Source organism: Myotis lucifugus, unplaced genomic scaffold (genome assembly GCF_000147115.1).
Source record: "Myotis lucifugus unplaced genomic scaffold, Myoluc2.0 scaffold_0, whole genome shotgun sequence".
Taxonomy (NCBI): domain Eukaryota; kingdom Metazoa; phylum Chordata; class Mammalia; order Chiroptera; family Vespertilionidae; genus Myotis; species Myotis lucifugus.
In genome coordinates, this window is record NW_005871048.1 from 3,025,501 (window position 1) to 3,051,342 (window position 25,842).

The 25,842-nt window shown below is 40.2% G+C and overlaps 1 protein-coding gene across 1 annotated transcript in view; it reads right to left on the reverse strand.

The window, feature by feature from the left end:
- Positions 1 to 25,195, reverse strand: part of MEGF10 (multiple EGF like domains 10) — a 115,212-nt gene extending 90,017 nt beyond the window's left edge. Inside the window, exons 1-3 of the mRNA XM_023754822.1 lie at positions 25,080 to 25,195; positions 17,888 to 17,989; positions 17,600 to 17,700 (exon numbers count right to left, since the gene is read on the reverse strand). Of these exons, the coding sequence (XP_023610590.1) occupies positions 17,600 to 17,700; positions 17,888 to 17,989; positions 25,080 to 25,195 (319 nt within the window). The remainder of the gene's footprint in view (positions 1 to 17,599; positions 17,701 to 17,887; positions 17,990 to 25,079) is intronic.
- Between the last annotated feature and the right edge of the window lie 647 nt (positions 25,196 to 25,842).

Genomic DNA, 25,842 nt, shown 5'->3' on the forward strand with positions numbered 1-25,842 from the left:
TTGGAAAAGATTTCAAAATCATCAGCATACACTTTGGGGAATAAATCAGATGGAAGGGACCTTCATTTGGGATAAATCACTTCCCTTGGTCCTATTATGTTTATGTCTGTGGGGAGAGAATGGTGACTACGGGAAGTGCCACACCAGAATCTCTGTTTTTAGAATGGCCTTCATCTTGGTCCAACCACTCTCTACAGAGCCATGGAATTCTTTCACAGATACCCCTTCCCACAGCATGTTTTCCACCACATGGCATTTCCCTCAGTCTGCCCTATTTCATCTTGCTGACGCTTGTTTCCAGATACTTTGCTTCTGCTTACCCAATGCATTAGAATCACATGTTAATAATAGAGGCCACCCCCAGGGGAAGTTAAGAGGGCAGTGGCAACCATTGAGGCTACCAGTTTTTCCATTCAGTGTCCTCATCCCTCCTCCCTCCTCAGTGGTGATCCCCCAGACATTTATTTCCTTTTGGATTCTGGTGCCCTTATGTTCTTTCTATTCTCCTTTCCTGTCTACATTAGCTTGAGAATAAATGGAATTCTCATACTCAAGGGTCAATGACTAATAATAACAGCTATGCTTTTCCCTAGTCAAAGATATTTGCATTTCAGTGTCAAGGCCCTAAGCCAGTGCGTAAATTAAGTGGTAGAATTTCTTCAAAAGGGGCAGAATTAAGGGTCTGAGAGAAAGCACCAGGACCTTTGCTACTAGAACACGCCTCAGAAAACCAAAGAACATAAACTCAGATGCCTCCAGGAGCCAGGTGGCATCAAAAAGATGAGTAAGCAGGTCAGGGAAAACTCATAGAGCACTTGTTCATCTAAAAGGTATAGATCCAGGGGGTCAAAAGGTATAAACTTCCAGTTATAAAATAATGTCATGAGGCCCTAGCAAGTTTGGTTCAGTGTATAGAGCGTTGGTCTGCAGACTGAAGGATAATGGGATCGATTCCAGTCAAGGGCACATACCTCAGTTGCAGGCTCCTCCCCAGCCTGGGCCCTGGTCAGGGCGCTGCAGGAGGCAACCAATCAATGTGTTTCTCTCATATTGATGTTTCTCTCTGTCTTTCCCTTTCTCTTCCACTCTCTCTAAAAGTCAATTGAAAAATATCCTCAAATGAGGATTTAAATAAATAAATAAAATAATGTCATGAGGAGGTAATGTAAAGCATGATGACTATCCTTACTAATAAAAGGCTAAGTAGCCGTCATGCCCTCACGCGTGATGCCCCCATGCCATCACAAGATGGCTGTGTGCACAGTGGAGGCAGGCTTCCTGTGGCCCCGCACGTGTGCCGTGGGGGCGGGGCCTCAGCGGCTGCTCCTCACAGCTTCCTCTAGGCTTCCCATGGCCCTGCGTGCCCGCCACGGAGGCGGGATCCCTGGCTCCAGCCTATCTCTTTGGGGCAATCCATAGAGGAGCCCCGGATGGTTGAGCAGGGCCTACCTCTTTGAGGCGATCGATCAGGGGCTCCCGCACTGTGAGAGGGCACAGTCTAGGCTGGGGGACCCCCCCTCCAAGTGCACAAATTTTGTGCACCGGGCCTCTAGTCTATATATAAAAGCCTAAGCGACCATTACGATGGAACGACCGGAAAAACCCGAATGACCAGAACAACTGGAACAACCAGTCACGATGACATGCACTGACCACCAGGGGGCAGATGCTCAATGCAGGAGCTGCCCCCCCGCCCGCAGGCCCCGATCGCTGATGGGGCCTGCCAGCCAACCTCCCAGGTCCCTCCCCTAGCCGGCAGGCCCGATTGCCCGATCGGGGCCAGGCCCTGGGCTGGGTGGAGGCAGATGTGGGCGGCGAGGGAAGGAGGAGGGGGGGAGGCGGGGAGGCGGGGAGGCGGGGAACCTGATCGGCCCTGATTGCCAGCCAAACCTAGGGACCCCACTGTGCATGAATTTCATGCACCAGGCCTCTAAGTAGTTAATAATACTGTATTGTATATTTAAAAGTTTCTAAGAGAGTACATCTTAAAAGTTCTCATCACACAAAATTTTGTAACTATGTATGGTGACATGTTAACAAAACTAACTGTGGTAATTATATTGTAATATACACATATATTGAATCATTATGTTATATACCTGAAACTAACATAATCTGTCATGTATATCTCAATTAAAAACAAATAAATAAAGAGAGGCTCCTTTTTATTATCTTCTGTCTATTGCCACATAAAAATGTCAAGCCATGGCTGGGCTAGTGTGGGTCAGTGGTTGAGTATTGACCTATGAACCAGGAGGTCACAGTTTGATTCCTGGTCAGAGCACATGCCTGGTTGCAGGCTCAATCCCCAGTAGGGGGTGTGCAGGAGGCAGCCAATCAATGATTCTCTCTCATCATTGATGTTTCTATCTCTCTCTCTCTCCCTCTTCCTTCCTCTCTGAAATCAATAAAAGTATATTTTTAAAAAATGCCAAGCCATGAACCCAAAGAGGCCCATTTCAAAACACACCATAATTAAAATGCCAAAGATTAAAGACAAGAGAGAATCTTAAAAACCACAAGAGAAAAGCAGTTAGTTACCTACAAGGGCGCTCCCAGTAGACTGTCAGCTTATTTCTCAACAGAAACTCTGCAGGCAGAAGGGATTGGCAAGAAATATTCAAAGTGATAAAAAGCAAGGAACTACAACCAAAATTACTCTACCCAGTAAAGCTATCATTTAGAATCAAAGGATCAATAAAGAGCTTCCCAGACAAGGAAAAGCTAAAAGGGTTCATCACCCCCAAACCAGTGTTTAAGAAGAAGAAGGAAAAAGATAAAACTATGAATAATAAAATGGCAATAAGTACATATCTATCAATAATAACTTTAAATGCAAATAGATTAAATGCTCCAAGCAAAAGACATACGGTAGTTGAATGGATAACAAAACAAGACCCTTACATATGTTGCCTACAAGAAACGCACTTCAGATAAAAAGGCACGCACAGACTGTAAACAAAGGGATGGAAAAGGTATTTCATGGAAATTGATACAAAGAAAAAAAAGTTACACTAGCAATGCTCATACCAGACAAAATAGACTTTAAAACAAAAGCTATAACAAGAGACAAAAAAAGGACCCAGCAATTCCACTTCTGCGTATTTATCTGAAGACACCTGAAACACCAAATTGAAAAGACCTATTATACATCCATATGTTCATTGCAGCATTATTTATAATAGCCAATATATGGAAGCAAACTAAGTGTCCATCAATAGATGAATGGATAAAGAAGATGTGGTGCATATATAAAATGGAATATGACTCAGCCATAAAAAAAAAAAAAAAGAATGAAATCTTGCCATCTGCAACAATCTGAATAGACCTAGAGGGCGTTGTGCTAAGTGAAGGAAGTCAGACAGAGAAAGACAGATGCCAGATGATTTCACTTATGTATGGTATCTAAAAACAAAATAAACAAACAAGCAGAACGGAAACAGACTCAGATTCAGAGAACATTTTGACGATTGCCAGATGGAGGGAGGTTGCAGGATGAGTGAAAAAGGTGAAGTACAAATTAGTAGTTACAGAATAACCATGAAGATGTAAACTACAGCATAGGGAATATAGTCAATAATACTATAATAACTGTGCCTAGTGTCAGCTGGGTACTAGATTTGTCAGAGTGACCACTTCATCAGTTACATAAATATCTAATCACTAGCTTATACACCTGAAGCTAATATAATATTGTACATCACCTGTAACTGAAAAATAAAAAAAATATTAAAAAAAAGAATGTCAAGCCAGTGTTACCAATCACCTGTTTTTTTTCTTCCCCAGGGAAAATAAAAATCTAAGTTTTATGTTAAAATTTTTTAAATGTAAAAAACTATGTGGACCAAACAAAATATGATTATACATCAAATCATCCAGCCTACTACTCTGCCATCGTGGGGACAGACTATTGGCCTGCTTTATTAAAAACATCAGTGAAGGTCCTAAAGTGTTCAGAATAAAGCTTTTAAGATTTTTGACAGGTTGCATTTTAAACATTACTGTCTTTTTTTCTTAATTTTAGTTTTTACCCCTGTATCAAGTGCAAATCTATCACTTATACAGCAGTTTTAAATTTCATATTGAGATGTCTCATAAGCATACTCACTTTTGGTGAACAACTGTTTGCCATGAAATATCTCTGTTAATAAGAGTTCCACACTTGGAGGAGAAGCCCAGCCAATGCTGAACCCCATTGGTGAAGCTCAGAAATGGGTACATCACCTATGCCATGGGGAAGGGAAGCAAGTGTTTGCTATATCCTGTCATAACTCAACTAAAAATTTCCCTGTCATGATTGTGGAAACAGACATGTCCTTAGAAGAAAGTAAAGAAGAGTGGCATCAGCAACATGCCTGAAAAAGACATCCATCCTGGTATCCCCCTTCAACACCAACCATTCAGCATCCCTCAGGGACAGAAGTGCCTTTGTGGGAGCTGTGGGACCCACCACCACATGCCAAGGGGGCCAGAGGAGTCTTGCCCACCCGTGTGCATCACACAGGCCTCAGCTGCGGACCCCTTATTGGTCGTGAACGGTCTCCAGTCCCTTTGGCCATGGCCCAGGAGCCCCTAAGGAACACTGTTATAAGACAATCATCCATGGATGAAAGAGCCTTTCTGGAAGTCCCAGTTCCCAGCAGAGAAGCTCCAGGACATCACTAGAGAAAGAAAATACAATGTGGACACACTGCAGAGGGTAAGAGGAACAGTTAGGCTTTACCCACAGCAGCCCTCCCCAGGGCGGCACAGCTCAATGCCTTCTGGACCTGTGATTTCTCTCCCAGGGGCAAGTGAGAGCATGTGAGGTCCATTTCTATCTTACCACATCCAGAGTAGGGAGTTGTGAGCTGCATGATTCGGGAAAGGGAAGAGGAAAGCAGCAGATGGGATCTCCCATGGCAGTGGTCGGCAAACGCATTAGTCAACAGAGCCAAATGTCAATAGTACAACAATTGAAATTTCTTTTGAGAGCCAAATTTTTTAAACTTAAACTATATAGGTAGGTACATTGTTATTAACTTAATTAGGGTACTCCTAAGGCTTAGGAAGAGCCACACTCAAGGGGCCAAAGAACCTCATGTGGCTCGCGAGCCGCAGTTTGCCGACCACGGTCCCAGGGCATTAAAGGAATGTGGATCCTACTCCCTGTGTTGCAGAGGCCATCAAGAAGCTCACCCATGAGCCACTGGAGCCTGGCTCATGGACACCCCTCCAAATGGCCCATGTGTACTCTCAATGCTCCTTGCACCTTACCCACAGAAACCCCCACTCTGTCCAGCTCTCTGTCCACACTCCCAACAGTAGTGAGAGTGAGCTTCGGCAGATGTTTACTGAGCACGTGCAGAAAGCTGGCTCACATCTGTGGGCCAGGAAGAGACCACAAATTTTAGCTTTAGCTCCACCCATGGGAAAGCAAAAGGGAGGCTGTCAGCACCTGGCCCGGTGTGTTGCAGGATGCAGAGAAGGTATACAAGTTTAAGAATTCTGCCACAAGAGGGAGCATAAAGTGTGGAGCAGGCTTATCAATAATAGGTCTGAGAAAGCCTCAGAATCCCTAGCAGATCTGATAGAGGTATTTACCTTCCAATTTCAGTAAAGACTGAAGGTGGTGACATGACCACACAATGCAAGACTTCAAGGAATATTAAATAACAAGGAAACATGACACCACTGAAGAGATACAATATGCACCAGTAACCGACCTCAAGGACATGCAGATCTATAATTTACCTGTCTAAGAATTCAAAATAGCTATTTTAAGGAACCTAAATGAGTTAAAAGAAAACACTGAAAAACACTCAACAAGATTGGGAAAACAATGGATAAACAAATGAGAAGTTTAACAAGAAATAGAAATCATAAAGAAAGAACCAAACAGAAATTCTGGATTTAAAGAATATAATAATGAATGAAATAAAAAATGCAATAGAAAGCATCAACATAAGAATGGATCAAGAAAGAAAAGAAACTGTGAAGTAGAAGATATTTCAATACTATCCAGTTAAGGGAGAGCAATGGAAAAAAAAAAAGAATGAGAAAGTGTGAAAAAGAGATCAACCAAGGAATTTGTATGCATATATGCATAACCCATGGACACAGACAATAGGGTGGTAAAGGCCTGGGGTAGGGACTGGGGACAGGCTAGGAGAGTTCAATGGGGGGAAAAGGAGACATATGTAATACTTTCAATAATAAATTAAAAAAAAAGACTGAAGAAAGCCTACATAATCTATGGGATAACATCAAAAGAAGCAATTGCGAATTATTGGGAATCCCTGAAGGAAAAGAGAGGAATAAGGGAGCAGAAAGTTTTTTTAAAGAAGTAATGGGGGATAACTTCCCAAATCTTGGGGGAGATTTGGATATCTAAGTTCATAGAGCTTATAAGTCTTCAAACAAAAAGATATCCCATGTTCATGGATCAGAGTATTAATATTGTTAAAAGGTCCATACTACCCAAAGCCATCGATAGCTTTAATGCAATTCCTATCAAAATGCCATTGGCATTTTCAAGAAACACAGCAAACAATCCTAAAATTTGTATGAAACTACAAAAGACCCCAAATAGCCAAAGCGATCTTGAGAAAGAAGAACAAACCTGGAGGCATCACATTTCCTGATTTCACACTATATTACATAGCTATCATAGCTGTATGACATTGGCATAAAAATAGACACATAGGCCAATGGAACAAAATCAAGAGCCCAGAAATAAACCCTCAAATATATGCTCAACTAATATTTGATGAAAGCACTAAGAATACTCAATAGGGAAAGGACAGTCTCTTCAATAAATGGTAATGGGAAACAAAATGATCACATGCAGAAGGATGAATTTGGACACCTATCTTATATTAGTCACAAAAATTAACTCAAAATAGATTAAAGACAAACTTAAAACCTAAAAACATAAAACTTTTAGAAGAAAACATAGGGGGAAAACTCACTGACATTAAACTTCACAGTGAATTTTTTTTATACGACACCAAAATCACAAGCAGCAAAAGCAAAAAAAAAAAAAAAAAAAAAGTGGGACATCAAACTAACAAATTCTGCACAGCAAAAGAAACTATCAACAAAAAAATGTCAACCTGCTGAATGGGAGGAAATATTTCAAATCATCCATCCAAAATATAGAAAAAGCTCATATACCTCATCAGCACAAAAAAAAATTAAAATGGGCAAAAGACCTGAATAGATATTTTAAAAACAACAAAAACATACATATGGCCAACAGATACATGTAAAGGTTCTCAATATTACTAATCATCGGAGAAATACAAATTAAAACCATAAGGTGTTATCATATCACACCTCTCCGAATAGCTATCAAGAGATAACAAGTGTTGGCGAGAATGTAGAGAAAAGGGAACCCTTGTGCACTGTTGGTATGAGGAAATGCAGTTGATACAACCACTATGGAAAACAGTATGGCAACGTCTCAAAAGATTAAAAATAGAAGTACCAGCAATTCTACTTCTGGGTATATATCCAAAGGAAAAGAAATTAGGATCTGCACTCCCATGTCCATTGTAGCAGTAGCAGTAATAGCCAAGATATGGAAACAACCTAAATGCCCTTTGCCCGATGAGTGGATAAAGAACATGTGGTATACAGGCACACCTCGGAGATACTGCGGATTCAGTTCCAGACCACTGCAATAAAGCAAGGCATGTGAACTTTTTGGTCTCCCAGTGCATAAAAAAGTTATGTTTACACTATACTGTACTCTATTAAGGGTGCAATAGTTTTGTATCTTAAAAAAACAATGTGTACACCTTAATTAAAAATACTTTATTGCTAAAAAATGCTAACCATCATCTGAGCCTTTTTGCTGGTGGAGTGTCTTGTCTTGATGTTGATGAAAACACAATACTATATATAGAATGGAATATTATTCACCCATAAAAAGAAGAAAGTCCTGCCATTTGTGATAATATCGATGGCCCTGGGATCATTAGCCTGAGTGCAATAAGTTAGAGAAAAACGAATACTATATGATATCACTTAACATGTGGAATCTCAAAAAACTAAACTCATAGAAACAGAGGGTGGAATGGTGGTTACCAAGGCTAGGGGTTGGGAGGAGGCAAATGGGGAATGTTTGTCAAAGGGTACAAAGTTCCAGTTATAAGATGAATAAGTTCTGGGGAATCTAATATATAGTATGGCAACTTAATAATGCTATATTATATACTTGAAGTTGATAGGAGAGTTGATCTTAAATGTTCTCACCACAGAAAGGAAATGGTAATTATGTCAGGTGATTGAAGTGTCACTAACCCTATTGCAGTAATGGTAATCGTTTTGTAATGTATTAGTGTATCAAATCATCACATTGTACCACTGTACACATTAAACTTATACAGTGGTATATGTCAGTTATATCTCAATAAAACTAAAAACAACAACAACAGCCCTAGCCGGCTTGGCTCAGTGGATAGAGCGTCAGCCTGCGGACTGAGGGGTCCCAGGTTCGATTCTGGCCAAGGGCACGTGCCTCGGTTGCGGGCTTGATCCCCAGTGGGGGGCGTGAGGGAGGCAGCCGATCAATGATTCTCTCTCATCATTGATGTTTCTATCTCTCTCTCTCCTTCTCCCTTCCTCTCTGAAATCAATAAAAAAGAAATATATTTTAAAAAACAATAAAATTAATGATCCAAAGAGTCTCTGATAAAGTTAAATATTTATAATTGCCATCTAAAGTTATATAAAAGCAAAGTAAATCCCGTAAAGCATTGTTTTTCAAATAAGTAGACTCTAAAGACTATTAGTTCCATCATTTTCTTGGGGGGAAGGAATGGGGGGTAGGGAGGGATTAGGAAATTCCATGGTCAAATAAGTTTGAGACATGCCTCTACTCCAAGCATGCTCAGAGCCTTTAACAGACTACCTTAAAGGGGATCCAGCAGAAGGCATTTCCCAGTCTTACTGAATAAATTCTGCAGGACAATTATTCAGTGGCTCACAACAGGGGCATGCAACTACCAGGGCCCAAGTTTCTAGAAACCTATTCTTCTCTCTGTATCAACAGATAGATTTCATCTGAGGTGGCACATTTCATTTTCTGTCCCTCAATGACATGCTAAATACAATAAATTAACTGAGTTATGTTTCAGCTTAAACAACTGCCATATCTTTAGACTTGCCATAACAGCCTCTGGCCCTCCAATGCGCCCAGCTGGCTTGGGAGGCCCACCTTCAGATCATGATGCCTCCTGTGACCTTAATGGAGAAGGCTCCTGTGCTCTGTGGTGGTTCTCTTAGAGCTCTAGCTGATATCTTTCAAGAAAGCAAACAAACAATGCACACTTAGAACTTGAGATAACACTGAAGCTTAAGGAAAGGATAGTGTCCATGCAGTTTTGCTTCTATCAGTCCACGGGTCTTCCTCTCCCATTAGTATCTCTGTGTGTGGCCCAGAGGGATGTACTAGTTTTATGCTGCATTATCTGTAAAAGTTCGTACAGTTGTGCTATCCCAAACTAAAAAACCAAGTTCTGTCACCACCTGGTCATGTGAATGTTTTGTGGTTGGTCACTTAGATCAAAATGTGTTTTTGCCATAATTTTAAATGACTTTGCTCTAAAAGGATTTGAACCATTGTGCAATAAAAATTGCTTCTCAGTTCTGAGCTTTTATATTAGCTATTATCTATCTCTATAAGGAGACTGCATAAATTATTAGGCCTGTAAAAATGCTATCTGCCCTGCAAAGACTGCAGTTGCAGAAACTCATTTTCTAGAGATAAGGCAAGAATTTTCATTGTTTCCCTCAGCCCTCTCTCTAAGGGACCCTAAAGTCAGGCTTCCTTAAGCAAAAAAGAGTAGCAGATGTGATTTCCATTTGTTTAGACTGAGTCATGATTTCTGTCTGTTTATACTGAGGCTATCTTGAATTTATAGTGTTTTTAATTATTATTAAATTCATGGTTTCTATTTATAAAATCCGAACAATGAGCAGACATTGGCCATTAGTGAGGCAACAGAGGTTTTCTGCATTGTTTTCAGTGTCCCATCTTCCCTGCTAGCAGAGACCAATGACTAAAATTGGGAAACAGAAGTTTAGGTTCCAATAGATGTGTGGGGGGAATTGAAATTTCTGCTGGTGCAGTGTGTAGACAAAGGGCCTTTCCCAGTATTTACTGGTAGGTTCCTCTGAACCACGTCGGGCTCCATAGTAACAGAATACAGGGTCCCATGGAAACATGGAAAAATCCACTGCCACTGGCAGAAAGGGCATCAAGGGTACATACACTTAGGAACATACCATCTGATCGCTGTCAGTTCAGGGCTCGTTGGCTAGCCTAAAAGGATTGTCTCACTTTTAGCTGCACTCAAAAGGGGCTGCGTAAAAGGGTCTACACCCTAAGGTTGTTTGAAAATATTTAACAAGTTCACAACTTTATTATTAAACAAGCCTGTGAGACTCAAACATACCCAGAGCAGAGCGCTCAGGTTGCCTTCAACTTCAGAGAGGTGGTCCTCCTCTCCTAAACTCTCACCGTCCCCCAGAGCCCGGCTTGCCAACACAGCGCTCCCCAAACACTGAATCTTCACAGCCCCATACGTGGCATCCTGTCGGCACTCTAGCTCTTCTCATCCTGAAACATCTGCCCCCAACTTTTCAGCAGTCAAAGACCAAAATGACATGATAAAGAAGTAAAGGTGTCCTTCCATGACCTCCAAGTCAGAGAAACAAGTATCTGCTGCCCAGCTCTTCCAAAAGCCTAGCCCATTTTGACCAATTTGCCCACGTCTGAAATATCCTTCCTATCAGACCCTCCTATGGCTGACGCTGAGACAAATGTGGCTGTTGAATATCTTCTTGCATTCCCAAACAAAATTCCTGACAAAATAATCCTGGGGTAGCTTAGCAAATATTCCAGTTCACAAAGAGGAAGCTCATTTTCCTGGGGACCAGAGCAGGAACAGCACATAGGACCCCCAGTTAAAGGGAGAAGCTACGTGTAGCAGGAGGCTGTGGGCCAGGTGCATGACTCGGGAACCTCAGCTGATTTCTCCATGACTCAAAGGTCCAAAATGCCACAGGATGCCAGACCGAGTCTAATACAGGGATGGCAATGTGAGCACTCGGGCTGTACCAAGACCAAGACAGAAATCACTAATGAGTCGCTCTGTTCTCTCAGCACAGACATGGCCTCAGAACCCTTCTAAACACAATGTTCCAGGTAGCCACTTCCAAGAGAAGGTACCCTCTCTCCCAAAAGGGAAACTGTTTGTTACTTTTGGTCCAATAATATTCCAAAACAAAAAGAAGAAATGGGGGAAATGTATGGGTCATATGGCAAATAGCCTAATGTGGCCCCCTAAAGTGCTACCTGTGTGGTAGATGTGTCTCCTAGAAGAAAAATAGTCCTGGGTAAGAGAGCTGTAGATGTCTCTAAGCCTTTAACCCACAATTTGGGTTTAAACCCCATTGCTTACTGAAGCATGATATTCAAGCATGAGTAAAATTTATCTGCCGGAATTATTTTTTATGTAAACACCAACCACAGTTCTAGCCCCTTATTTGCCTACAGCCAATTCAGTTTTTCATAAAGTTGGCCAAGCTAAAAATCAGCTGTGAATATTCATTCACTGCATGGTAATCAATTGTCACACTCATCTCTGCTAAGAACAGGAAATCATATACAGTTCCGTGTGAGGGAGTTAAGGCTTCTTATTTACGGTTCCCAAGTTCTCTTAACGAGTGCCAAAGACATGCAGGGCACATCCATGGGAACTGATCTTCTACTCAGAGCTGGCCTACAAGGCAATTGAGTGGGTGACCCAGCCCCCAAACCTGTCCTGTGTCTTCCTTGCAAGCCACACTGCCTGTAATGCCCCCATTCCAGCTTTAATTTGAAGTTAGTATTTGACCTCTAGCATCAAACAAACATAGACTAGGAGTTGTCTACCACAAAGGAAACATTTGTCAGAACATTCCCTTCCTTTGCAGTAGCACCCAGCGGGAGAGGGCGGCATCTGGGCAGAAGATGGAAGCGGGACTGGAGAAGGGACCTTTGGCCATGCTTTTTGTCCATTCATGATTCTTCTGCAAGCAGCCCGGCTTAAAATGATTTACTTTCTCTCCGATCAGCCCAGGTGAAGCCAAGGACATTGGAGTGAGAATGTATGGTCAGCCCTGTCTTGGGATCAACCAATCCTTCCCACAGAGGGAGAGTTGCCACTTTCCACTCTGCTGCTGCTTTTCCTGTGAGCTTTTCCTAGTCCCATGAAACCAAATCTATAGGCAATCTCCACTTGCTAATAGGGTGGGTTCCAAAGATGTGTCTGGAAGTCAGTTTTGTGTACCTCCAAACACATTTTCTAGAATTCTAAGGTTGTAAATAATGGCTAGGCGCCCAGGGCAGCCTCCAATGCACATTTGCTACATAATTTACAGCTGTGATTTTCAAATGGTGTTCCACGGCACACTGATGTGCTGCAAGAATTTTTAAGCTGTGCAATACCTAACTATTTAGTCAGGGGCACTGACCTCTTTTCCCTTAGAGCAGCGGTTCTCAACCTGTGGGTCGCGACCCCTTTGGCTGTTGAACGACCCTTTCACAGGGGTCGCCTAAGACCATCCTGCATATCAGATATTTACATTACGATTCATAACAGTAGCAACATTACAGTTATGAAGTAGCAACGAAAATAATTTTATGGTTGGGTCACAACATGAGGAACTGTATTTAAAGGGCCAGAAGGTTGAGAACCACCGCCTTAGAGTGTCAAACAAAAAATGACAACAGCCAACACAACAATAGCCATCTGGTGTGAATGAATCAAAATTATACCTATTTTTTTGGTCATACCGGCAAAAAACATAATATATTTTTTGATGTGCCACAGAATTTTAGTAATTAGTTCCTTTGTGCCATGAGCTGGAAAAGATTGAAAATTGTTGTGGAGATCACGAGTGTGGGTTTCAACTCCTTCCCATGGACCAGAGCATTCATGTTTCAGTTCGGGCTGCCTAGAGCTCCTCTGGCTGCCACAGGACCGGAGACTATTCCTCTCTCCTCAGAGTTCATGGTAGGGGGTCGTGGAAAACGACAGGAGGTTGCCCTGGCTCCAGACTACCACTAGAGTTGAAAACAGTTGAACTCTTAGGAGAGGGGACCTGTGGAACCCTGGGGTGAGGAGAGAATGAATCCTCATGATGTTGGTGAATGTAACGGGCTTCAAAGAGCCTGGGCCTTCTGCTGACTCTCCCCGACATGTGTTATTCAAGTCCCAGTCTCCAACTGTCTCCTTTACCAGCCCTGAAATCAGCCAGTTTCTCTCTCCACTGCCACCTGTTGTTTCTAATCAGCATTTCTGTGGCTCTCTGAGAAAGCAATCAGTCTCACTTCACCCCCCAGCCTGTTCCTGTCACTGAAAGGAAAACACAAATGGCACTGGGAAATAATGTCTTCAATCTCAGTGATAGAAGATACGGCGTCTAAAACAGACAATGGTCACAGTATGTTCCATCGAGGTAGTAATCAAGGACCGTGTTTTCTGGCATTTAAAAAACTTCAGAAAATACAAAGAAATATTATGTAGCCCTAAAAAAGAAGTCCTGTCAAAATGCTGCAACATGGATGAGGTTGTTGAGGATATTATACTAAGTTTGTCATTAAAGGACAAATACCATATGATTTCTACAGTAGTCAAAATCGCAATATGCAATAGCTAAAGTAGTCAAATCCTCAAAACAGAAAGTAGAAGTAAATGGCTGCAGGGAAGGCAGGGGGGATTTCAGTTTTGAAAGACAAAAAAGTTCTAGAGCTCTATTGCTCTATTGCACAACAATGTGAATATACTTAATACCACTTAAAAATTATTAAGATGGGCCCTGGCTGGGTAGCTCAGTTGGTTAGAGCATCGTTTCGATACCCTAAGGTTGCAGGTTTGATCTCAGTCAGGGCACATACAAGGAGCAGCCAATGAATGCATAAATAAGTGGAACAACAAATCAATCTTTCTCACCCTCTCTTCCTTTCTCTCTCTCTCTCTCTCTCTCTCAAATTAATAATTTAAAAAAGTTTTAATGATTAAGATAGTAAATTTGATGTTATGTATTTTTTACTATAATCTAAAAATAAATGAATAAATAACTTCACAAACAGAAGAGACCACAAAAATTTAGTGTGGTGATTGCCAAGGAGAGGGGGAGGTGGAGGAAGGTAGTGGAGGGTATAGGGGGGATAAATGGTGATGGAAGGAGACTTGACTTGGGGTGGTGAACACACAATACAGTGTACAGATGATATGCTGTGGAATTGTGCACCTGAAACCTGTATAATTTTGTTAACCTGTGTCACCCAATAAATTCAATAGAAAAGGGAAAAAAAGTGAACCAAAAAACATGAGATGCCAAAATTATTGGCTTAGAAGTTAATCATCTTTTAGTCTTGTGAATATTTTAATTTTAACATAGAAATGTGTAAGAGAATCAAAATATATAGTGTTTATAATTTTAGATTTTAAAATATATTTGTAATATTTAAAAGAGTATATGGCCTGTTAGAATAAGAGAGCAGTCTTCTAGTTTCACTTTTTCAATGTGTAATGCAATAATTGATTAGAAATGTTATTTTAAAGTTGAAATCTTAAAATAGAATATTACAACATTTAAAAGAACTTAAGATTTCACCTTATCAATAAGTTGAACTTATATTTACAAAAAGTACTTAAGCAAATAGGACAATTTGCCAGCCTGGAAGCTGGATTAGATAAAAATTAAATTTATTAAATATACAAATTCCATTTTAAAAACTTGATGGTGTTTATACTTGTAAAACATTAGTCAAAGGCCCCCTAATGTGTTTTTAGAATTTGTTATACCAATAAATGAAACAACTGTAAGCTAAATTTAGCTTTAGAAACAATAAGGTCTTGGATTTATAACTTCAGTAAGTCAATAATTAATTATTAACACTAATAAAAAAAAGAAAGAGAAATTAAGAAAGATTTCATTTACAACTGCATCAAAAATAATAAAATACCTAAAAATAAATGAACCAAGGAGGTGAAACATCTGTACCCTGAAAACTATTAAGACACTAATGAAAGAAATGGAAGAAGACACAAATAAATGAAAAAATACTCCATGATCTGAATTGAAAGAACTAATATTGTTTAAATTTCCATACTACCCAAAGCTATATTCAGATTCAATGCAATCCATTAAAATTCCAATGGCATTTTTCACAGAAATAGAACACACAATCCTAAAATTTGTGTGACCCATAAATGAACCCTAATAACCAAAGCAATCTTGAGAAAGAACAAAGATGACGACATAACACTTCCTGATTTCAAACTACATTACAAAGCTATAGCAATCAAAGCAGAATGATACTAGCATAAAAGCAGACATATAGATCAATGGAACAGAATACAGAGCCCAGAAATAAATTCATGCATATATGATCTCCAATAAACAGTGTTGGGAAAACAGGACAGTCACATTCATAAAATAAAACTTGATCTCTATCTTACACCATATACAAAAATCAACTCAAAATGGATTAACAACCTGAATGTAAGACCTGAAATCATAAGTCTTCTAGAGCAGTGGTTCTCAACCTGTGGGTCTCGACCCCTTTGGCGGTCGAACAACCCTTTCACAGGGGTCGCCTAAGACCATCCTGCATATCAGATATTTACATTATGATTCATAACAGTAGCAACGTTACAGTTATGAAGTAGCAACAAAAATAATTTTATGGTTGGGTCACAACATGAGGAACTGTATTTAAAGGGCCAGAAGGTTGAGAACCACTGTTCTAGAGGAAAACATGTGGTAAGCTCCTTGACATCAGTCTTGGTACCAACATAATGTCACCCCAAAGCCTCTGCGGATGGCCAGCCGGGCCAGGCAGGCCTCCCCACTATCCACTCTGTGTGCACTCAGTGCTGTCCTTTGAAAAGTCCTACCAGCCTGGACCAGAGATATCAGCTCATGCTTATTCTCTAAGATGTTTCATTATTCAGCAGCATTTTTAGTCAAATGCATGCAAATTAAGAAGAAAATTAGCAAAAAAGAAAAATGGCACAAGGTATAAACAAAAAAGCATTCTCATATACTGCTGGTGGGAGTATAAATTGGAAACATACCAAATACCTCTGACTTCTAGGAATTTATCCTTACCTATTAATTAACGATATGAACGAAGATTTAACTACAATAATGTCTTCTAGAGCAAGTCAGTTTATAACAGGTAAAACTTAGAAATCACAAATATCCAATAGTTGAAATTGATTAAATAAATATTTACAATGCAATAACACTGACATTTGCAATATGTTACAGAAGTACATTTATTGACCAGGAAAGACATTCACAATGTGTTTTTATTCTTTTTGTTTAGTTACATTTTCTAACTTTTTTCAATGAACATTTATTATCCTATATAGTGCTGGCTTTGAATAAAATCCAGGGGTTGGAAGGAAGAGAACACATATACTGATGCAAGCTGTGTGTGTGTGTGTGTGTGTGTGTGTGTGTGTGTGTGTGTGTGTTACATGCCATTGAGTTGTCTTCGATTCCTGGCAACTCTATGAATGAGTGATGTCCATGTGCTATTCTGAACAGCCCTGCTCAGCTCCTATAGATTCATGCTTATGGCATCTTTTATGAAGTCAGTACATATCATATTTGTTTTCCTTTTTTCCTGCTGCCTTCTCTTTCAAAGGAGCCTCAGACAGGTATTAGTGGCTTATCTGAGGTCACCCAGCGGTGTGGTATTATCACCCGGCACTGCAGATTCTTAAGTCCAGATGTGTCTGATCATTCCTAGTGCCTTCAGATTAGAGCAGAACCTTATCTCTCTCTCTGCTACTCAACACCAGTGTCTTGGCTCAGAAAGCAAAGGTGCCCTCCAGCTGTGTGGTGAGCCAAAATATCTGAATAAAATTGTTTTTAAAATCTCTCTTCTACATGTCCTATGCACAATGGTAAGAAACCTCAACTGCAAACTGCATGTCGTGTCATAGTCTAGGATTTTCTAAAGTGTATCATCAAATAACAAACTTCTCTCAAGACATCTCAGAAGAATTGGTGAGATGGGGAGGGGAGGGAAGAGAGAAAATGACGATAAAAAAGATCTACTTTGTGACCCAGGCTTATAGTCATTTCTTCCTGTGAAAGCTCCTCTACTTTTAATAAACCTCATCATTCTCTTCACCAGCAAAAAACACGTTGGCTTCTCAGAAGTTGACTCAGGACCCTGGTCAGCTGCTGTGGGAAAGTTTTGTCTCTGTTCTCTTCTGTGATCTAAATCTAATAACTCCTTGACCCATTTCCAAAGAGACATGTACTGAAAACGGTGATTAACATTACTGTATCTGGCCTTGAAGCATCTATCTAGAGCATCTGTTTTCTCCTTGAGGGACATTCATTTGGAGATATTTGATAGGACAGAGGGATAGAGTAAATGTTTCCCTCCTTACACAGACCGAGAAAGCAGCAGCCGAGAGTGAAAGGGAATGACCCACAATGCCCCATCTCCCCAGGCCTCCATCTCCGCTGCCGTGAACAGAGGCAAGCCAGCACTGGGAAAATAAGCAAACCTCATAGAAATGAAAGTCTTACTTACGGACACACATTTCCCTGCTTTCATAAAATCCAGGACAACACTGTGATTTGCGCCTATACATAGTTTTCTCCCCATGTCGATAGGCTGTCCGATAACTGATTCTATATAGAGGGAAAAGGCACACTGTTACCTCTTTTGACCTGATATTTGATTAGAAATAAATGATTTATATTTCCATACAAAGAGTTATTAAATAGAATAAAGGTATTAAAAGCAAAGTATTTAATGACTGTTATCAATTTCCTTCCCAGTTAGCCAAACTCGCAAATATATCTGAGCTTTCATTACCTGTGCCGTGTACACTTAAACCAGTTCAGAATGTCAGTGCAGCTGGTGTAGTAAATTTGGTCAAAGGGATGTGGGTACGACTCTTGCACAGTTACTGAGTAGCTGAAAAGAAGAGGAAAGATAAAGAATCAATATTTCTCTTTCTTACATTATGTACTAAGTAAAAAACAAAACAAAACACGCAACCATAGGCTAAATTAGCTCCATTTGCAATTCCATACTGACTTAGATTCTCCATGTTTTTACAGGTTTTTATTTGAACCAGAACCAAAATTAAAAATATATTTAAAAGACAAGAGTTCATGCTATAAATTTCAAAAGAAAGTCTCTTTTAGTATTCACCATAAATTCTTATATTCCTAAATTGAAAAACATATCACCATATTTTTTTCTGTATTTCATTCCATCCCCTCACCCCAGAGGTCCAGGGATAACCAAAACCTTTCACAATAAAAGTTTTCAATCTAAGTCTGCATGTAGATAATAAAGGTAATCAGCAAAGAGACAGTTTGGGTATTTATAACAGTACATTTTGCTACTGACTCTGGAATATCAGGAAGAGCATATTTCCTGGATTGAAACTCGGAATAATTTGCTTCTGTGTGCCTGCCCCACTTCTCAGACAGTGGAAGAATATATACAGCCTCTAAATAAAAACTACAAAGAAGTCTCTAAAACCAGTAAAAATATGGCTGAGACAATTAGCCTAAAATAATCGTACCAGAACTGTTGCTATTTAGGCAGCCTGTTTTCCAATACATTTTCACTAACAACTTCCAATTAAAGGAAAAGCATGCAGTCCTATGGGCCTAAGAATGTGGATGGAAAACATCCATGAAATATAAAGAACTTCCAGGGTTCAACCCCATACTTCATTTTAAAGGAGCTTCGAATTCCTGCCTACAGGAAAATCTAAAGAATCCTCCTTTCCATACAGTTTATTTTCTTTTCTTTAACATTCTCTTAAAGATTTCCACTACAATCTTTAGTTCACACTAACAAACAAAATGAGCTGAAATCACGAACTCAATCGCCCAAGTTCATTTAAAGATACTATCAACTGGAGAAGGTACAGAAAAAATGAGGTCAAAATTTCAGCACGAAAAATTCAGATTAGATATAGAGCAGAACCTCCTAATTTGAAAAACTGTGTGGTGCAGGCCCCACCAACAGTGGCCTTTCTTTCCCCAGCTGGTCTGTCAGTCACTATGTACTTAGGCTTCCATTGGACACCCATGAAATAATCATACTATTCACACTTTTGTGTTCATTCTTTGGGACACTGCAACTTGATTTCTAGGCAAATTTAGGGTTCCTCCGCAAATCTTTGGCAGCTGCAATAGGCCTATGAAAAGCTCACTGGATGAGAAGCCAGTGTGATAGTTCCAATCTGACATTGGGAAACTGGGTGGCCTTGAGCAGATAACCCCACTCCCCTGGGTTTTGATGGTCAAAATCGCGAGGTCAGGCATGGTCTAAAGATCCCTTCCCACATGGCATTCTGAACTTCTAACACATTTTAGATGACTATTTCCTTTTACTCTAGTCAATGACACCTGCTGTTACCTGCAAGAACAGGTTCGGAGGAGATTAGAGTGTGCAGTGACCTACATCTGCAATGTAACTCCTTTTGGGTAAAGCAAGAGGCCTCCGTTAAAATATAAATGTTCTTAGAATGAAATTTCACATTAAGCTATTGATATTTCTTCAGACCCCTAGCAGTGTCCTGAGGTTCAGATCGATGCAGACTCTGAGACTTCTTGCCAACTTTTTGTCCTTCCTATCCAGCTTCTTGTAAATAGCTAAATTTTGAGGCCTGCCGCATCGTTTCTCCATTCCACTGCAAGTGAGGAGCAAAGCGAGTGAACGCCCCCTGTATGGGCTGTTGTACAGGTGCAGTGCTACATTGTCTGTGGGAAAAACAGAGCAGCTTCCCACGGGTGCTGCAGGAATAAAAAAGAAACCACTCTAAATTAATGCCAGTTGGGGAGGGGAGGGAATCATTCTATTGGGCTCTACCGTATTAATTTAGCTATTTAGCTTAACTAAATTAGTTTGCTGGAACTAGACCTGATGCAGTTTTCCTAAAATTTCCAAGGGCATGGTATGTTGTTAAGATCTGAATGCCTTTGAGCAAATGTGATCATCAACAAACAATCCTGGCCAAATACATCCCATTTGATGTGGCTTGGAGAACTGATGCCACAAGCAAACATGAAAAATATTTCCACTAATGTCTAGTGGCCTGGAAGAGTGCTTACACCAGAGGAAATGTGCAAGTACAGGAATTTCCTCTTCTTGCCACTTGCTGCTCTCCAATAATATATGTCCGCAGGATGCTTCTCTGGTTTGAGGATATAAAAAAGCTCTTCTCTATAAAAGGGAAATCAAGCCATTTAGGATTCCAATTCAATAAACACTTATTGAACCAATTCTATGCAATTCCTGGTCTCAAAGAGCTCTCAGGAAAGTCCAGCCTGTAAATACTAAAAATAATGGGATACAGCTTTAATGGAGACATGTAGGCAGTTTGGGGGAAATAGGACTATAAAATTCACTTGAGCATTTCCCTTTGATCTTGATTCTTTGCATTAAAGTTATTCAGAGGCTCACACTCAATTCATAACTAACTGAATATGAATTACAATTTGGCCAGAAACTGAGGCTCCCATTAAAGTTTACAGAAGAAGGATTTTAAACTTTGTTGACCCAAATTTATTGTCTCTTCTGTTGTTGTTTTTTAATATACATTTTTTTTTCTTTTCTACACAATCTTTCTTTTTTCTTTTCTTTTCTTTTATTTTTAAATATATTTTGTTGACTTTCTACAGAGAGGAAGGGAGAGGGATAGAGAGCTAGAAACATCGATGAGAGAGAAAGGTATAATTTTGTCACTCCATCGATCAGCTGCCTCCTGCATACCCCCTACTGCATTCTCTGGCCAATGCCTAGGCTGCTGTTGGAACTTAAACACCACCTCTGCTAACAGTTCACACTTTCACATTCAGGAGCAGCTGCCCCAAAAGTCGCAGAGTAGGATGGTCTAGTCCAGCTATTTTCTTTTCTTTTCTTTTCTTTTTAAATATATTTTGTTGACTTTCTACAGAGAGGAAGGGAGAGGGATAGAGAGCTAGAAACATCGATGAGAGAGAAAGGTATAATTTTGTCAATACCATCGATCAATTTCTCATGTTGTGGTGACCCCCAACCGTAAAATTATTTTCGTTGCTACTTCATAACTGTAATTTTGCTACTGTTATGAATCGTAATGTAAATATCTGATATGCAGGATATATTTTCATTGTTCGAGACCCACAGGTTGAAAACCGCTGCTTAGACTGTCAAGTAAGAACAATGACAACAGCCAATACAACAATAGCCATCTGGTGTGAATGAATCAAAATTATACCTTTTTTTTTTTATATCAGCAAAAGATATATCTTTTGGTGTGCTGCAGAATTTTAGTAATTAGTTTATGTGCCATGAGATGAAAAAGGTTGAAGATTGTTGATCTAGTCCAATCTCGTTTTCATCACAAATGAGCAACACTGAGCTCCCAGTGCTAGTGGGTATTTTAGACTCAGCACTAACATCTCGACCCCCAGACACCTCCTGCCCCTCTGTCTCCTTTCAAATGTCACTAGAACATCTAAAGCTTGTAAAGCAGAGAGTGAGGGGCAAATTGTGGTATGAAAAGAATCTGATCTCAATCCTGCACTATTTTAAGCATCCAGATGCAAAACCCTTTATTTCCTGCTTGTTTGTTTAACCTTCTCAACACACTGAAAACATATCACCTCTGTGATTTTAACCTATTAAGTATTATCCGGGGAGAAACCCCAGCAAGATTTACTTTAAGGTCAAAGAACTCGGGGGAAATAAGCCATCACCACTTGGACACATTCCAAAGTGGTTAATTACATTTTATCTGCTTAAATTATCTTGTTACTGAAATCAGATATGATAATAATCATCATTTCTTATCTCTGCTTGCTTTGGATTGCTGCTTCAATTACTACCAGTTCTGTGTTCCACCCCCAACGGGTTCGTTGGGCAAAGAACAGCTTCTCTTCATTTGTGCCTTCCTTAGGAGCAACCCCAATAGAGGGAAGAACTTAGACTCACAGAACAGAAAGAGAGGATGGGGAGAAGGAACAGGTGATTCATCCTTTTACTCACGTTCCAAAAGGATGCTATGCAGAATTCCTTTGATAACATATACCTCTTGTGTATTTTAAGTTATTTAATTTTTCTTAATTTCATTTTAAGTACAACTTCTGAGAATCAGCATTGCTGCATTAAAATGAGGCATACTTTTGTTTGAAAATAAATCATTTCTAGGTCTGGGGTGGGGCTCGAGACCCCACATTTCCCACAAGCTCCAAGGTGATGCTCAGGCTGCAACTCCGCAGACCACACTCGGAGAAGAAAGCCTCCAGGTGATTCCACGGCTCCGAACCATCGGGTACAGGTGGGTGTTAGTGTAAGGAAAGTCCGCAATGAGCCCTCTTCAGACCTACTACTAAGACTTTTGTCCCTAAGCTAATCATCCTCTCCCCTTTTCCATTCAAGGCAATTTTAGTTTTTGAAAATATACAAGAACCTGTCACCTGCACCTTTATTTGATCATTTTAATTCATCCTCCATTCTCCATGCTTCTCAAAGTAATTCCACTTTCCTTTTCCTTTCTTCAAAGAATCATTACTAGCTTTGTAACAGGAAATCTATCGATAAGAAGATTGCAGCTGTCAATCTGTCTTTCTAGCAGTTCATTTAACATAGAAAAAAGAGAGTCAGGAAAAAATCGCCATCATTTCCCTATATTTTCATGTTCAACTTCCCGATCCATTAGTGACCGTGTTAGTGGTTATTCTAATGTGCAACAGTGGAATTATATTGCATTTAAAAATGAATGTGCCCCTTGTCTTTCTGCCTCTCTTTCTCCTCCCTCCCAATTGATGTTCATTATTAGTCATCTCCTATCAGAAGGTGAAAGCTCCTTCGACAATTATTAATTGAAGGCAGTGTTTTAGACACTTGGGATCATCAGTGGTGAATAAAACAATGCAAGTTAGTGTTGGCAAATTTGGTCAGATACTGAGCAAGGAATCAGGACAAAATGTGTACATTTGAGTGGGTGCTGGGCTATTTGAAGTCTTGGATTCTTTTCTCTTGATAGCCTTTCCCTTGGAGCACTCGTCTGTTCACATTTCATCATGGTCCCACATCCACATTCCCACACACTTCCAGGCCCATATTTCAAATTGATCTTATGAACACAACAGAGCAAACCATGTGAGTCCCTTCCCTCTCAAATCAGCTCTCTTCCTTTTATCTTTCCACATGTGCAATGACACCGCCACTCTTACACAGCAGGTTCTAAACTTCAGCCTTTTCTGCTTCCTTCACATCCTATAGTCAATGTTTTACCAAGACCTGATGGTTTTTATTTCATGGCATCTTACAAATTTGTTCTTCCTCCCATTCCAAAGCTATTATCCTCCAAGAAGGTCAACCACAAGTGGACTCTCCCTTTTCTCAATTTGAGATGTATTTTTATTACTTTAATAAATATTATATACTTTGTTAGTGAAATGTTTTATGAAAGGTGCTGTAACAATTATAAAGATAATACACAGGTCCCTCCTCTTACATTCTGTATGATATAGTTAATATCACAAACAAAAGAACTTTATTACATATACATATTTCCTCTACAGCTTAAAGTTTCATAGTGATATATAGCTCTATTGATAGATCAGGGAAATATATTTTTGTTATCTTGATTGCAATGCTGCCAATGGAGGTGGGAACGAGCCCTCACTGAAAAATAATGCTGTGAGTGAGGAGCCAGTGTGCCCTAGAACAGCAGAGCTGCTGCGCGGACAGGCTCTGCGCTTTGTGCATCCTGCCAGGCAGTGGGCGATCAGAGTGTGTGCTCTGTGGGGGAGTAATCACGGTGCGATGGTGACAGCAAAAGGAGACCAAAAAGCTTATGTCAATGCACTTACAGACAATAAAACACATATTCCTCTCTAGTACTTGACACCTCCTATTTGTCTGAAAAACTTGCATTTGCAATGTTATTTCTGGATAAAGATACTTTCTTAGCCATGCAAGTAGCACACCAGAGCTCAGTAGACTGCATATGATTGTACTGTACTTTCACATGGCTTGTGCTAATTCTGTGTTCCAAAAGGGACCATAAGATCCCCAAGAACAGCCGATTGTTTTGTACTTCCTCTGTATTTCCTACTGCACATTGCCCAGATCTGGACACGACATCATCTGCTCTCATATAATCTATTCAGTCTTGTCCTCCTCCAGTCCTGTAATGACTCGAGCCTTTTTAAAATATATATTTTTATTTTTTAAATACATTTTTATTTATTTCAAAGAGGAAGGGAGAGGGAGAGATAGAAACATCAATGATGAGAGAGAATCATTGATCAGCTGCCTCATGCATGTTCCCCACTGGGGATCAAGCCTGCAACCCGGGCATGTGCCCTGACTGGGAATCAAACCGTGATCTCCTAGTTCACAGCTTGATGCTCAACCACTGAGCCATGCCAGCAGATGTACTGACTCTAGTCTTGCTGCGCACAGCCCCTAGAGGTCTGCATGGCACTGGCGTCAGGCCACCTTCCATTCCTAGAACCCCTCCCAATCACTGCCACCCGCTCATGTCAGCTCTTCAGAAACATCTTAGGTAACACACCTCCAGGTAGCTTTACCAGTGTCCCCAGAAAGCATGTCTCCCTTTTAGGCCACCTATAGCACAATTTTTTTTGCCATACATTTCAAGTACATTATTATACACTGTCTTCCACTGCTCATTCATTGATTCCCATACAGAAGTCCAACTCCCCCAACTTATTGTAAATAAAGTCAGAGCAGGGACAGGACCTTAGGGAGTTCATTTTAATTGAACGATTAATGTAATGTTTTCCCTGACTCTTATAATCGCACCTGTGTAAGAATCAATATATCAAGTTTTTTTTCACATAATATATATTCTATAAGACCAAGATGAATAATACTGTCTGATTTATTAGCTACAACTAATGATTTTTACACAAAAGTAACTTTACAATCTCTTGTCAAATTCTAACTTTATATATCAGTCTGAGGATGACAGTATATAAAGAAATGTATCAGAAATTATTTCTAAGATTACTTTCAGAACTATTACCTTTCCCAGTGGCTACACACATTAGGGTCTTCAAGATTGAGAGGTGATGCTGTCTTTATCCAATGGCATAATAATAAACAGAGAAATCCCAGGTATGTGTTCAAAGAAACAACCATTTTTTCTGACGAACACCCTAGAAGGAAAAAAAAATCCAAATTAGAGATGCATTAAAATGACCAAAACAGAATTCCTTTCAGAACAGCAGCCATTTGGGACCAGTTGTCACCAGGGCTGAAACATGCATAACAATCATGTATTGAAATAGACGGGCCACCAGATTTCATGGTCTAGGAGAGAGAGGTGTTTCTTGTGTGGTGCAGGGTGGCCACTGTTTTGTAAATTACTACAATGTGCAAATCATCATTAATTGCCACCACAACAAAAGCCCTTCTCATCCATGCCAGCTAACATTAAAGGAATCTACCAGAACAACTCAAAGCAACACGGGCTTCCAGATTCTCTCATCAGGCATATTTCCCTTCTGGAAGAAGAAGGCTCACAGCGGAATCTGGCCTCATTGGTCCCAGAGCATAAATGATGAAACAGAAGCTTCACTGAATCAAGAGAGAACCCAACTATGCTGATCAACTGAAGGCTGCCTCCATGTCATTCCTTCTTTGCCTACTCCGTCCACACCTTTGGGGACCCCTGGACCTGTTGGGGTTGGACCCCAACAGAGTTATACATTGTTTCGATTATAGAACGCAAACAAACCAGCAGCAGAAGCCTCAGAGCTAGAGCCAGAGCTAAAGCTGGCCCAGAA